Here is a 14,462-nt window from a genome sequence, read left to right as displayed (position 1 = left end):
TGAGTCAAGCCATGGAGCTTTGACTCCCAGCCCTTTTGCTCATGCAGAGGATCGCTAAGTTACCTAGCTGGCCTTGAGTTTGTTCTGTAGTCCAGGCAGGCCTTAAACTTGTCATGCTCCTGCCTCAGCTTCCTGCTCAGCTGGGATGATGAGCCTGAGTGGGCAGGCCCATCTCAATTTACAAGTCCTGTGACCTTAGCCTGGCTTCTCAGTTGTCTGGTGGATAATTAGGGTTGAACTGAGTCCAGGTGTGGCCCTCTCACCCCCACAACACCTGGTTCTGGTTCTGTCCTCTCAGGGCTACAGAACAGGCTACACATACCGGCACCCCTTTGTCCAAGAGAAAACCAAACACAAAAGTGAAGTGGAGATCCCGGCCACAGTCACTGCCTTCGTGTTTGAAGAGGACGGTGCCCCAGTCCCTGCCCTGCGCCAACATGCCCAGAAACAGCAGAAGGAGAAGACCCGCTGGCTTAACACGCCCAACACCTACCTGCGTGTGAACGTGGCCGACGAGGTGCAGAGGAACATGGGCAGTCCCCGGCCCAAGACCACGGTGAGACGGGGAGGTCAGGACGGCCTGGGTGGGATGGGTTGTATTGGAAGGGAACAAGTTGTGCAGTCTTCCAGGTTCCTGTAGGCTGTGCTCAGGCCCCAGAGCCTCTAACACCTCTTTTTTGAACCCCTGTATTGAGGTTTGGGGTGTGAGAGGCAGGTTTTTCCAGAGGGCGACAGAACTGAAATACTTCCATCAGGATAGATTCAAGAGAGACTAGGATCTGTGTTTCACCCCACAACCATGGAGCCTTTGGGAAACTCCTGGGAGGGTGCCCAACACTGGCCTAGGGTCTGGCTCAAACCCAGGAGGAGGGCCGGTGAGCAGGTGTGACCTTTCCTCTCCCTTTTTCCTCACTCACACAGACTGCTATTTGATTTTTTTTTCCTTTCTGTTTTTCACAGGTCAATGTGCTTTTTTTTTTTTTTTTTTTTTGGCATGTACATGGATGCACATGTATGTGGCTCAAGGTGGATGTTTGGAATCATCCTCAATAGCTCTTCTATCTTATTCTTTGGAGATAAGCCTAGAGCTGGATATTATGGTTACATTTTCTTGCTCTGGGAATCACCTGTCTGCCTTCCACGGCTGGAGTCATTGTGGGGTGGGGAGCTCTCCACCCATCCAAATCCCTTGTGCTTGAATGGCAGGTGCTATAACCACTGGGCAATCCCTCCAGTCCCACTGTGTTTGAGTTTTCATTAACAAAAAAGTGGCCACAGCCAGTCAGAATAGGTCTCTACCAGATGCAAACCCAGTCACCTGGACCTGAAGCCCAGGGGTGGCCTGCCCAAGGTTCAGCCCCTCCTCTCTGATGTTCGTTATGGCCCACTGGCCTTCCTTGATATCTGGGTCATCTATCACTCATCTCGGCTCTGACCCAAAGAGAGAACAACTCTGAATGACTGGTTGGCCTCCCATGGTGGTGTCCCCCCCCCCCAGCCTGTGGACTCCACTCTTACTCACCTGCCTTGTCTTGTCAGTGGATGAAAGCTGACGAGGTGGAGAAGTCCAGCAGCGGCATGCCCATACGGATCGAAAACCCAAACCAATTTGTGCCTCTCTACACCGACCCCCAAGAAGTGCTGGACATGAGGAACAAGGTGAGTCTGCTCTCCGCCTTGCTTTTCTGAAGGAATCTGGGGTCCCAGAAGCACAAGCCAAGTTCCTGGGTTGGGGGAACTCACCAGTAACCCTGATATGACACTACAAAATGTGTGAACTACATCCTGGGCTCAGTGCCTCATGATGGACTTACAAGGTCCTGTGGTCTTCTGTAACCCGTTTGTGTAGCAGGGCACTTGCCTTGCACATTAGGTATGTCTGAGAGACGTGTCCACAGAGTGGCCTTTCATGAACTCAGAGTTGCTTGGGACCAGGTATGGCAGCAGCTCTCGGGACAGACAGAATGTGTTAGAACAGAGAGGACCGGCTGCTGGCCATAGAGGACCTTGTCAGACCCATCCCAGGCCTCACTAGACACCAGAGTGCCCCTCCATGCTCTGACCCCTTCCTCTCCCCTTTCCACACAGATTCGAGAACAAAACCGACAAGACATAAAGTCTGCAGGGCCTCAGTCCCAGCTCTTGGCCAGCGTCATCGCCGAGAAGAGCCGGAGCCCGGTACAGCAGAAGCCACCCCCAACTGAGGGGGAAGCGTATCTGCCTCCTGGGGCTGGGCAGTGGGACCCCTGAGTCCTCAGGCCCGCTCACCCCATGATCTTAGGTGCCGGGCTCTTGCTGCATAGTGAAGGGCCACCACACGGGTGGCTGTGAGGTCAGGGAGGACAATGTTGGCTCACTCCTGGGTGCACCGGAGAGGGAGCAGCAAGTAATAGCCCATCTGCTCATGGGAAGGCTGCTGGCCAGCCCCACACCTCCCGCCATTGGACTCCGTGAAGTCCTCTCTCAGTATCCTTCTGAGTTCTGGTAGCCCAAGTGTTTCTGTGGCATTATCTGGCTAGAGTTCCAGGGCACAGTGAGAGGGGTGTGGACAGGACTGTTGTGCCTATGGGGTGGGGAGGGTAAGGAGTGTCCATACAAACCTAGGTAGAGTTAGAAAGCATGAAGTCGCTTTTTTCTATGTTTGAGATGGGATGGCATCTTGTCTAGGGCTTGGCAGCAGAGTGGCATTGCAATTCTGCCTTGTGCAGTTGGCATCACGGCTGTCCATGGCTCTTGCAAAAGGTGTGACACTCTCCTAGACAGTAACAAGCGGGAAGTGCCAGGGCCCGTAGAGCATGACGTGAATGTGATGTGGTGCTTACAGATCAGGCAGCAGCAGGTCATGCATTCACACCTGCCTCCTGACCCTCCCAACTCAGCCAAGTAGTGAACTCTGAACACACCACAGGGTCAAGGATAGAAATGGCCTGTGATCCCAGAGGGGTGAAAGGTCAGCACAGAGCAGGAGTGTTCAAAAGCAGCTCTGCCTTCTTAGCAAGAGCTCTCATTAGCCTGCCTCCCCCTCCTTGGGATCTGTCTTAAACTCACCGTTGACTCTGAAACTGGTTGCAATAAGCCTATGACTGTCTCCCTTGGGAGTGAAGCCCATGAGCTGTGACCAGAAACCCTGGGTGCTCTGGGCTCACCTCCCCTGGGGCTTCACTCTGTGCTCTTCCTCCACGGATATTGAGCAACGCCTTTGGGTGGGCTGCAGTAAGGACACTGACTTAGGGAGAGGGTCTGTGGTTCTGTCCTCCCCTTGAGCAAGAGGGACCAGATGATTCTTGGAGCTTACAAGTGTCCCGGCTAGTCAGATCTGAGTCAGGGACTCCACCAAGGTACAAAACAGAGGTTCAGCCAGTGCCTGTGACAGGGCCTGCTGAACAGGCAGCTGAAGATCCTCGATGAAGGATCTGGCCCCTTGGTCACCATAACTCCAGGACTCACTGCTTGGACTGAGAATGCTACAGCCCCTGTGTCTTGCTGTTTTAACGCTGTGTACTGTGGCTTGCACTGCTGTTGGGAGACAGGGAGGGGCAGTGGGGGAGGGGGCTGGCATGCTGCTTGCTCTAGCCAATGCTGTGCTTGCTAGACTTTGACCGACTCTGGGCAACCGAATGTATGCACAGTCGTGGCTTGGAAGTGTCCATAGATGGGATTGCAATAAACGTGTGTCTTCTGCTTGGGAGCATCTTTTGATTTCATTTCAAGAGCAAAGGGTGGACCCCTATATTCACCAGGACAGTTACAAAGTGTGAGGGGGCTATAGCAATGGGAAGAATGAATGAACCCTACCCCAAGGCCCCAAGGTTGGCTCCAAGGAGCTACCTGCCACTTCCCTAGCAAGACAGCTGACTGCCACCTGAGTGTGAGAGAAGCTCCAGCTTGGGCCCCAGCACAGCGGTCAGAGAGCAACACACACTCTGGTTAACTTTCAGTCTACAGAGAGCCAACTGATGTCCAAGGATGACGCAGATACCAAAGATGAATCAGAGGAGACAGTGCCCAACCCCTTCAGCCAACTCACCGACCAGGAGCTGGAGGAGTACAAGAAGGAGGTGGAAAGGAAGAAACTAGAACAGGAACAGGAAGGTAAATCCGTGTGAGCCATAGCTGCAGGACCTGCCAGCCTGCAGGGGTGAGCTCAGACTCCTCTTGACCCATCACCAAAGAGCGCTATTAGCAGACTGTAGCTAAACATGACCCACCACCTCACAGCTCCATGGGCAGGCACCTTTGTGACTTCATGACCCTGCTCCACTGGATATGATGGAGTTAGGACTTATAAAGTACTTAGAATTGTTAGCTGTAGTGAGATAGGTCTGACAGTCACATCAAGTCTGGAGTGAGTCTATCAGCCTGGTAGCCAAGATTCTATCAGCTGATGCCTCTCTCCTTGCTTCAGAATCTGAAGTCCAGCCAGTCCCTCTGTGTTGAAACTCCAGGTGTCTTGACTTGCTAGGTCATGCTTTTGTTCCTTTCTGGGCTAGAATGAACCAAGTCATCTATACCACAGGCTCTACCTCAAATCCCTCTCTGGCTAGAAAGGCATCCCCTCACCCTCCCACTCTGCCCAGGAGCACCTGGGGCCTGAAGCCCACTTAGACGAAGATGTAATTTACCCAGAGTGGGGGCTCCACCACCACTTCTCCTCACCTGGGGTTAGACATCTTGTCAAGCACTGCTTCCTGCCTTGCTTGGAGTTCGAATGTGCCAGTTGGAAAAAAAAATAAAAAATGTGCTAGGGATTGTTTGGAAGGAAGGTGTGAATCAGCTGACTTAACTAGCAAGCTAGCTACTATGAAGAAGCTCTGGGTGTTCCTAAGGAGACCCAGCAATTGCTGGGGGCTCTGCTTCCATGCGTGGAAGGGTTCTGGGGCTGGTCCTTTGCAACAACACCTGCAGAGCCAAGTGCTGGTCTGGCACGTGGCATTCTTCTGGCACCTTACTTCCTCCCAGGGGCAGCTGTGTGGTAGACAAGGCAGAGTATAACTCTGGCTGCCCCCTGTTAGCCTCCCTAGGAAGGAGCAGGGGTAGATTTGAACTAGGGAGGGCCCAATAACTCTCCAGCCAGAAGTGACTAAGTAGAAAGCATTGGACTATATGCTCACCCGCCCCTCTTGTCTCTGTGACTTCTGTGCTAAGGTGGGTTTCTGTTATTTTCAGGGGAGAGGGACACAGCCACAGAAGAGCCGGGCTCACCTGTAAAGTCCACACCTGCATCTCCGGTGAAGAGCCCGACAAAAGCTGGGACCAAGAGTCCAGCAGTTTCTCCTTCCAAGGCTTCAGAGGGTGAGTGGAGCTGAGCCAGCTTCAAAGACACCTGTGTGGGAGAGTGGGTCATCTGTACGCTGTAGCGAGCTGTTGGCAGTCGGTAAGGGTTTGTAGCGGGAGGGTGGCCTTGCTCCCGTGGGAAACGCGTCCTCTCAGACAGTTCTAGGCCATCTGGGTAAGATTTGGCTTGTCTTACTAGTAAACGATGCTGACGCAGCCAAAGCCCTTCCAAGCAGAGATAAAGGACTGGCCCACAGCCTCCCCATCCCCAGCTGGCCAGTTGTCCCATCTGGTCCTTGGGTGTTGGTGTGGGGAAGGATCTCTTTAAAATGAAGGCTCTGCTCTGTCAGGTCTGAGATGGGGCCTGAGACTCTGCATTTCTCAGGGGGCATAACCTGATGGTGTCGTTCCCAGCCTTAACTGAGCACTGGGATCCCCTGGTGAACTTAGGTGGTTCTGTGGCCTGGATCCCACCCTCAGCATTTGTCCAGGGCACTCTAAAATGGGAACCAGCTAAAAACTGTCATTAGAGAGACATGAGTTTAGACAATAGAATTCCAGGCCCAACCAAACTGCTAATTTGAGTAGTTCAGAGACCCACTCTGTGCCTCAGTTGCCTTGTATGTCAAATGCTCCTCCTTGTTACAGTTCTGTGTCTAGGGGGACTGTTGATGGCAGCCACTTTGAAGAAGTGGGGGAATAATTTGAACTAGGACTTAACTAGGCTTGAGGCATACATGGCAGCCATGCTATTGTGGTCCCTTGCCACCTCCATGCTGCTCACTGAGTCCCCTGAGAAACTCCATCAGAGAGGACACCATGCCACCCAGAGAACAGGCTCTGCTGGGCTGCTGGGATCCCCTTCCTCGGTGATGGGTCACATGCGTGATTCTGGTAGCACCTCCACCCCGAGCTTCCTCTCCTAGCCGATCACTGCCTGGCATACAGGCCCAGCCTTGCTGGAGAAAGCCCATCTGCTTGAGGCCGGAGCCCCAGGTGGATGTCCTTCCCTGCTCCCCACTGGCTGTATGTGTTCACTGTGTCTCCTCGTGGTGTGCTGTCAACTTGCCCACATGTCTTCCTTTCTCTCCCCATTTGTGCCTTCGTCAAAGGACTTTCCTCTGAGTCTGAATACTTGTCTCTGTAGTAAGTATAGAGAGGCCACGTCCTAACTCACCTGGCCCTTGCAACAGGGAGGGAGGAGCTTTTCCAAAGAAATCTGTTCCCCCACCAAGGTTTTCTTCTTGCATCTCACAGCCCCGCCTTTGGAAAGCCTCTTAGATGTAAAATTCATGACCAGTTCCACCTGTGCTGTGCATGGACTAGGCTTCCTGTAAGGGATATGGACACACACACACACACACACACACACACACACACACACACACACACAAACAGAGAGAGAGAGAGAGAGAGAGAGAGAGAGAGAACAAGTCTCATAGGGAGGGTAGGGAGCTGCAGGAGAGTGTAATGGTCAACAGGAATTAACCACTGGCCCCACTTTGGCACCTCTAAGGAGCAGCTCTAGAACTCTGAGCAGAGCCTGGCTTCTCTCAGGCCCTCAGATACCTCCTAGACATGTGCAGAGGACCTGGCCTGTGTCTGCCCATTAGTCCACGCATTAGTCCACGCATTAGTCCACGCATTAGTCCACACATGCAGGCTGCAGGGAGGAGACAGGGAGAGAGCCTAAGAAGCTCATGATAGAAGGGGACAAATCAGGGGATTCTTGTCAGCTCCTGAGAAGGACAGAAAACAGGAAGAGTGTGGATGGATAATGTGAGAAATCCATGGGGTCTGCTTAAGAAGTATTAGGGAAATTTATTAGGATAAATTGAGGAAATACACTCAAGAATACAGAACCAAGTAGACAGCTGAAGTCATCCTCTGATCTAGCCGGAAGCAAATCCACCTGGCAGTTCCATCACACCAGAAGGCAGACAGCAGGGAGAAGGGCTCATGACCCTTCTCCCTTTCCTTTTAAGAGGTCATGTACAGTCGTACAATGACAAGAAGCACCGCCTGCTTCGGCCACCATACAGCCCAAGGTCATGGGTGGAGCAAATACCACTACAGATGGCTGGAACCGCCATCCACTCACCATTGTGTATCACACTCACTATGACCAGAGTTCTGGTTCTCTCTGGTCCAAATCTACCCTCTTCATGGGGCCCGTTGCACTTGAGTTGTAGAATAACAAAAGCTATAGTTTTCTCTAAAGATGCTTTATTGCCACAGACAGCCAGAAGCATGGCTACCTTGACACAGCATGATGTAGGTGTGAGCTGCAGTGTGGTGGGGCTGCGTAGTCTGGACCAGGTCCTTGGAGCAGGCAGGATGGACTCCGGCACAGTAGCTATGTTCCCACATGTGTCCTATCCATTAGATGAAGGGTGACTGTTTCCACCATCTGTCACTGTGCTCCAGGTCCTCTCCTGCTGAGTTTCCTAATGTCAGTCCTCATCATGTTCTGGAATCTGAATCCTGCTCCATTGGCCTCTCTAAGGCATCTCCTCCTCCACATCTGCTCACCATGACACTTCCTCTCTTTCACTAGACCCTGACTGATGCTATTCGTACTGACCGCAGCCCTCACAGACTGGGCTGCAAAAAACTAGCTCCTGTTTCATGTCAGATGTTCACAGATTAATCCATTATTTCAAACACGCCACTCAAAGCACTTCAGAGGGCTGGGGAAATGGCAACAATGGATCTAAATGCTTGCTGAACAAACATGAAATCCAACCAGGCATGGCAGGCCCTGTAATCCCAGAACTCAAGAGACAAAGGCAGAGGAGCCCCAGAGCAAACTGGCTAGCTGGTCTAGCCAATCGGTGAGCTCTGGGTTCAATTAGAAACCCTGACTCAATAAGTAAAATGGAGATCCATCGAGGAAGACAGCTGACATTAGCTGTGGGCCTCCGAGAGAGAGTGAGTGTATGTTAGGAGAAAATTAACGATTTTGCAATGTGCTCACATCAATCCATTTTTATTAAGGACTGTGCTCTTTGAATTGTAGGAACTTATTAGTTATTGATTCTTTTAGCCTCCAAGACCTGGGCAGGTTAGCTCTGTAGCATCAGATCACTATCCAATCATGGTCCTCGGTGAGCTAGTTCTTCTGTGAACTGACTAGAGTTGACTGGGCTTAGCTTAATAGATCTTCAGCTCTGTATGATATCAGCCAAGACCACACACAATCAGCTATGAGCACAACTAGTCCAGGACTTCCAAGATAGTACGCATACACGGCTGGTACCGTGGTGGGGACAGAGAGAAGCAGGGCCCAATAGAGACACTGGGATGGCTGAATTGGTCTCTGTCTCTGTGTTTCACTCTCACTTTTCCTACCCTCCACATTTTCCATTGGTGTCATTGGACTTTATCCACGGTGGCCTATGTCTCCCAAAGCTGTCAGGCAGAAGTTTCTAGACCTTCTTAGGTCTTTGGCTTAAGCCCAGCCCTGCAGCACTTCCTGCATCTAATTGCTACCAGAAGTCATAGAGCCAACAGGGCCTGCACAAGCCTGTCAACACCAAGAGGTTCTGCATACTAGGGCCTGACTGTCCCACATGCCAACAGTATATCCAGTACTGGGGGAACTTGGAGTCTCAGCCAAGGTGAGCCAGTAAAAGGAGCGAATTCTGAACCCCAATGTCCCAATGTGCAGCCAATGGTCTTTTTTTGTCAAAATGGCCTGATGACTTGATAAAAACAGAAATTTAGAGAGGTGGGGATGTGGCTCAATGGTAGGGCACTTGCCTAACCTGTGAGGCAAAAAACACACATTTATACACACACACAGACACACACACACAGACACACACACACAGACACACACACACACACACACACACACACACACACACACACACTTTGTGACCCACTGTCTGCTTCAGGGCCTACCATGGAGAAAGGCTGCATTTGCACAAGTTGAATCTGGACCACTCTTTCAAACCCTGATGTTCTGGAATTTAAATAAGGACAGAAACTGGTGCAGAGCTCTGCTGGCCAGTCTCCTGCTCACAGAGCCTCACCAGGCTCTTCTGCTTGCTAGCTCTCTGCTCTCGGCTCTGCGCTTTGGGTGCCTCGTGGGCCAGCACGATACCCTGGCACTGGGTCAGTAATGATCATGAGTAATACTTTTTCCCAACCTTTAATGAGCCTTCCTTTGGCTTCTGCATGCAATGGTGAAGAGCATTCTTTTCATTAGGGAAATATAAACCATGCATGACAGTCACCAGTCCTGCATGCACTGGAATATAGGCCAGTCTGGCTGATGTTGAGTTGAAAAGCACCTCCCCAAACCCAGTTCCAGGCCATCCCCTTATCTCCCTTTGCTGTTGCTGTCTGAGTTCAGGCCAGGCCAGCAGTCATGTGTCTAACCCAGGGTGGAGAGATGAGCACGTTCCTGAAGAGGCCAGGTATCCTCTGTGGACCCGGCATCTGGCCTCACACAGAGAAAGCTTCAACCATGTTGCTGCTGACCAGAAGATGGCCACATAGAAACGAGAGAGAGTTCATGTTCTGAATGGAGAACAAAGATGGCACATGGCAATGTAAAACGGGCACTCGGCATCGGGCTCAGAGGAGGGCAAGGTAGTTGTCGATCTCAGGGGAAGCTGCACAGACAGAGTGTAATGGAGCCCAACTTTGGGGAGATGTGGACTTGGACTGTGGGCAGGAGTGAGGTGGGCTGTGCTGGGGTGGAGGCCAGGAAGCCAGAGGAGTAGACATTCCTGGAAGGGGACCGAAGTGAGGCTCTCCAGAGAATCAGAGCCGGTGGGACACATACAGACTTGGAAGGGGAGACATTGCTTTATGGGACTATGGAGGCTGCATCATCATACCATAGAGTGTGTAAGCTTCAAACCAGGAAATCTGGTGGTTTTCTTCACCCTCAGCCAGAGGTCTGAGAATTGGAACATTGTTGAAGCAGAACATAGCTATCCTAGCCCAAGTCGAGGGAGTTCTCCCGTCACCTGCTGGTTCTGTTGGGCCCTTGATGGGCTGGCTGACACCCAGCCATGTTGATAGAGTAGATAAAGAAATGTTTTAGCAGCTCTTAACCCACTATTCCTTAACTCAGTTAAATCAACACAAAACCATCACAGGGCCACAGGTAGAGATAAAGTGGTTGGAGGCTGGGGTGGCAAGGAATAGATCTTCCTGGTCATCCTCTTTAGACAGAACTCACAACTTTATGGCACCTGTCCCTTCTCCCTCCTCCAAGTGTCCCCTATTCCCTGAGCACCCCAAGCACCCCACTCAAGCAAACATGAGCTCCTACTGCACCTGTCTCTTGGGTTCTCTCTCAGCCTCTCTTTAACCTTATCTTCTGGAGCTGCTCACACGGGGCGGGGGGTGGGGGTTGCTTTTAGAGGAAGTCCTTGGTGTTTCCCAGGAGCTCGTTACCTGCTTCTATCTGAAGCCTGCCCCACCTCTCTAGCTAGCTCTCCAGTCGTCTCTGTCCCTGTGGTGGTGGGTACACTGGGCATGCTCTGTTAATGTTGCGGTCTTAAGACAGCACACACATACCAAGGGCTGGATCTGTAGACCTGGTTGGTATGGCTGAAGACACATGGACAGGTGCCTGGGGGAAGGACAGAATGACAGCGAGGCCATGAGTCACCATGAGGGCAGCCAATGACAGTTGGAGCAGAAAGCGGAGCGCCTCTAGCAGACAGTGAGAATCATCTTAGGGGATGATAGCCATACTGGAGCTTGAGAAATAGTGTGTCACTCAAATGAGGCTTTTGCTGTGGAATTGCAAAGAGTGGGAGGCTGGAGAGCCGGGGAGGGAAAGAGGGAAGGAGGGAGGGAAGGAGGGGTGGAGGGAGAGAGGGAGGGAGGGAGGAAGAGAAGGAGAAGGAACCAGAGGACAAAGGGTAACACTTGGAGGGGTGTGTTTGCATGTGTGGGTCCATCTTGACTTGGAAGACTCGCACTGGGGTGGACATGATGGAGGATGAGGTGAACAAGGTAACAGTGTGTGACGCATTCAGTTACCACGTTCACCTGTGCACTCATGCAGTCTGCCATCTGTGGTCCATAGACGCGAGCTGGGCACATAATCAGCACAGCCTCGCCCTCTTCCTGTGCAGAGTGGGGAGATGATATACTCGGATAGACATGTGTGATCACCTCAAAGTTGGGGCTAGAAGTTTCTATGGTGGAGGCAGAAGGATAGAAGAAGTTCCACCTGGAAGTGGGGGTGAGGTCAGGAAAGGCATTGAGGAAGACCAAACATTCAAACAGATCTATTGTATGAGGTTAGGTTTGGGGACACAGAGAGGAGAGAGGGGCCCTCCCCAGACAGGGGACAGGTGACAGGGAAGGGTCAAGGGAGTGATGGTGGATAAGACCGAGTGGAAGGTGGAGGGAGACAGAGAGTGAGGAGAGGACCATGTCCCAACGGATGTGAGGCATTGCGATGTGCTGCCAGGTGACAGCCGTGGGAATACACACAGAGGTGAGGAGACAGAGCTCAGGCTGCAGGAGTCAAGACTGCAGGTGTTGACAGGCTCCAGTCCGCAAAGTGGAATGAATGGGAAGCATCAGCCAGTCTCTCATACTAAAAGGGAACTCAGGCTCAGGCAGGCCTGGAAGGCATGCCGGATTGAGAAGGAACAAGAGGCCTCACTGTAAGAGCTTGCCAGGTTGTTGAGCCAGCCTGTTCTGACTGCCCCAAGCTCACCCCCATCCACCCAGATTGTAGTCACAAGTCACTCTGCAGCGTGGCTTCCCCTTCCCCTCTGCTTACATTCCTATATAGCAGAGCATGTGCCAATCCTTCTGAGGGTGGTGCTCCAACTCAAAGGTACCCACAATCCCACCACACACACACACACACACACACACACACACACACACACACACATCACACATCACACACATACACACACATACACACCCATCACGCACATGCATACATACACAATCTACATCACCTCTCACACACCACACAGCCGTGCTCAGCATACGCAGTACACTTGAACACACACCAGCAGGCCTCTCAACCCATGGATGGGAAGCATGTGGAGGCAGAAGTCAGGACCTAAGCCTGCCCTTGTGTAGCTCTCTGTTCTGAGCTGTGAAATGGGGAAGAGGGAGCCAGGCAGTCTTTAAGGCACTTTCTGCATTTCAGTGTCTGTGGTGTTAGTTTCTCTCCTTGCTCTTTACACAGGAGTTTCAAAGCCTGCATAGTTGGGGAGAAGGGAAAGCTGGGGACTTGAGTGCCTGGGATCTAAGCATGCTGCCCTTGAGTGTGGATCCCAGTGATCCCAGACAGAATAGAGACCTGAGCCCTGGTAGCCACTAAAATGGAAGGACCCCCTTGGGCTACAGATTCTATTATGGAAACGTTGGCTCCTTCCTGTTTCTCCTCTCTGCCCCCTGGGAAGACACTGCTTCCCAAGTTCCCTGCTGCTGCATAGGTATGAAGATCTGTGATCATCATGTTTTGATTGGTGCAATGGGGCTGCTTACCACAATGCTTCCACTGAGACAACCAGGACATGCAGCCCACGGCTTCTCTCCTCCCTTGGGCATGCCTCCCCATTCTCACTCAGTACCTGAATTTAAATGCTTGTTTAGAAATCAACATGTATGTCAATGTGTAGACAGGAACCCAGGGTTCCACCCGCCCAGGGTGTGTTCCCCAAGGCAGGTGGTGTAAGGCGAGAACTCCATCCTTCCTCCGTTCCAGGATCCTTGCTCCCACCTCAAGCCAGCCTGCCCACCCCTGGCTCCAGAACTCCCCTAGAACACTTGCCTGCATGAAATCTTATAGGCTGGGTCTTCTGGTCTTTTCCTAGATGCCAAGAAGACAGAAGATGGTGAAGCCACCACAGAGCCCGAGCCAGCGAAACCAGAAGGGGTGGTGGTTAACGGGAAGGAGGAGGAGCCGAGTGCAGAAGAGGTCCTCAGCAAAGGACTGGGCCAGATGACCACCAACGCTGACACGGATGGTGACAGCCAGAAAGACAAAACCGAGTCGGTTACGAGCGGCCCCTTGTCCCCAGAGGGCTCGCCCTCCAAGTCACCCTCCAAAAAGAAAAAGAAATTCCGAACCCCCTCCTTCCTGAAGAAGAGCAAGAAGAAGGAGAAGGTGGAATCCTGATCAGTGGCTCCTGCTGCATCCCTGCCCTCCTTCCCTGCCCTTCTCCCAACTCTGCCCCTGGAGCACAGGGCCAGTGAGGGATAGAGAAGGACCTGGGATCACACTCAGAGGGGAGCTTAGAGTCAGCCTTCCCAGAGCAGCCAGGTGTCCTGCCCACAGTCACAGTTAGTTGGTGGCAGAGCCAACCCTAGATTTGAGCTTCCTGACTCCCATGGTTATGCTCTGTCCTCTGTTCAACACTGCCTAGTCCTGGGCTGCCTTTGTTAGGACACCACCTGCCAGCCTGCGCCCAGGGCAGGAAGGCCAAGCACCGGGCATGGTCATGAATGCTCATAGGCCAAGGCTTCCTCTGAGTAAGGTCCATCTCTTCCCAGGAATCCTGCCTCTTGCTGATGGAACTGTCTCCACAGCAAGAAGCCATGCTTCTCTCTTCCATTTTGGGTCCCTTTCCCTGCTCAAAGTAACCAGGCAAACTGACCTGCTTCCCCTCCCCACAATAGAAGTTAATCTCTGATCCCCAGGCTGATGGCTAGCTTGTACTTTTCCAAACACTAATCCTGAGCTTTTGACATGGAACCCATTGAGTGATGGATGGAAGAACCTAAGAACAGACAGAGAGAGGGCAAGCCAAGTCAGCTTAATGAGTGGACAGGGGACCATCAATCTAAGAGCCTAGGCTCCTGGCCTGTCTGTATTGTACATCTCACAGGCTACAAAATTCAACCTAACGGTAGCATAAGAAAAAGTCTCATGCTCAGGGCAGAAAGTTGAGGACATCTAAATCTTGTGCTGGTGTTGAGTTATGCGAAGGGGTCAAATGCCACTTTGGCTTTGCATGATTTGCAGGGCGGCACCTGCCTCCATCTTGCCTTGTAGCCAGGTGTCCTTTGGCCTTCCCACATGCCCAGGAGCCCTAGGCCATAGACCAGAACATCTTACTCTTGGCACCTTGACCTTGGCTCTTTGGGTCCCAACTCTGAATGACTGAAGGTCCAGCAAGGGACAGAAATAAGTCTTTCTGGGTTAATTCTCTCTCACCAGCTTTCAGAGACATGCCTGGCATTCC

At 52.1% G+C, this 14,462-nt stretch overlaps 1 protein-coding gene across 1 annotated transcript in view; it reads left to right on the top strand.

Annotated features, from left to right (window-relative positions):
* Nucleotides 1-14,151, top strand: part of Add2 (adducin 2) — a 36,996-nt gene extending 22,845 nt beyond the window's left edge. The window contains exons 9-14 of the mRNA XM_059256776.1: nucleotides 299-556; nucleotides 1,540-1,659; nucleotides 2,089-2,178; nucleotides 3,939-4,092; nucleotides 5,167-5,292; nucleotides 13,092-14,151. Coding sequence (XP_059112759.1) covers nucleotides 299-556; nucleotides 1,540-1,659; nucleotides 2,089-2,178; nucleotides 3,939-4,092; nucleotides 5,167-5,292; nucleotides 13,092-13,396 — 1,053 coding nt within the window. The 3' untranslated portion in view covers nucleotides 13,397-14,151. The remainder of the gene's footprint in view (nucleotides 1-298; nucleotides 557-1,539; nucleotides 1,660-2,088; nucleotides 2,179-3,938; nucleotides 4,093-5,166; nucleotides 5,293-13,091) is intronic.
* Nucleotides 14,152-14,462: the final 311 nt, after the last annotated feature.

Source organism: Peromyscus eremicus, chromosome 3 (genome assembly GCF_949786415.1).
Source record: "Peromyscus eremicus chromosome 3, PerEre_H2_v1, whole genome shotgun sequence".
In the NCBI taxonomy this organism is placed as follows: domain Eukaryota; kingdom Metazoa; phylum Chordata; class Mammalia; order Rodentia; family Cricetidae; genus Peromyscus; species Peromyscus eremicus.
This window is presented reverse-complemented; position numbering and strand designations above follow the sequence as displayed.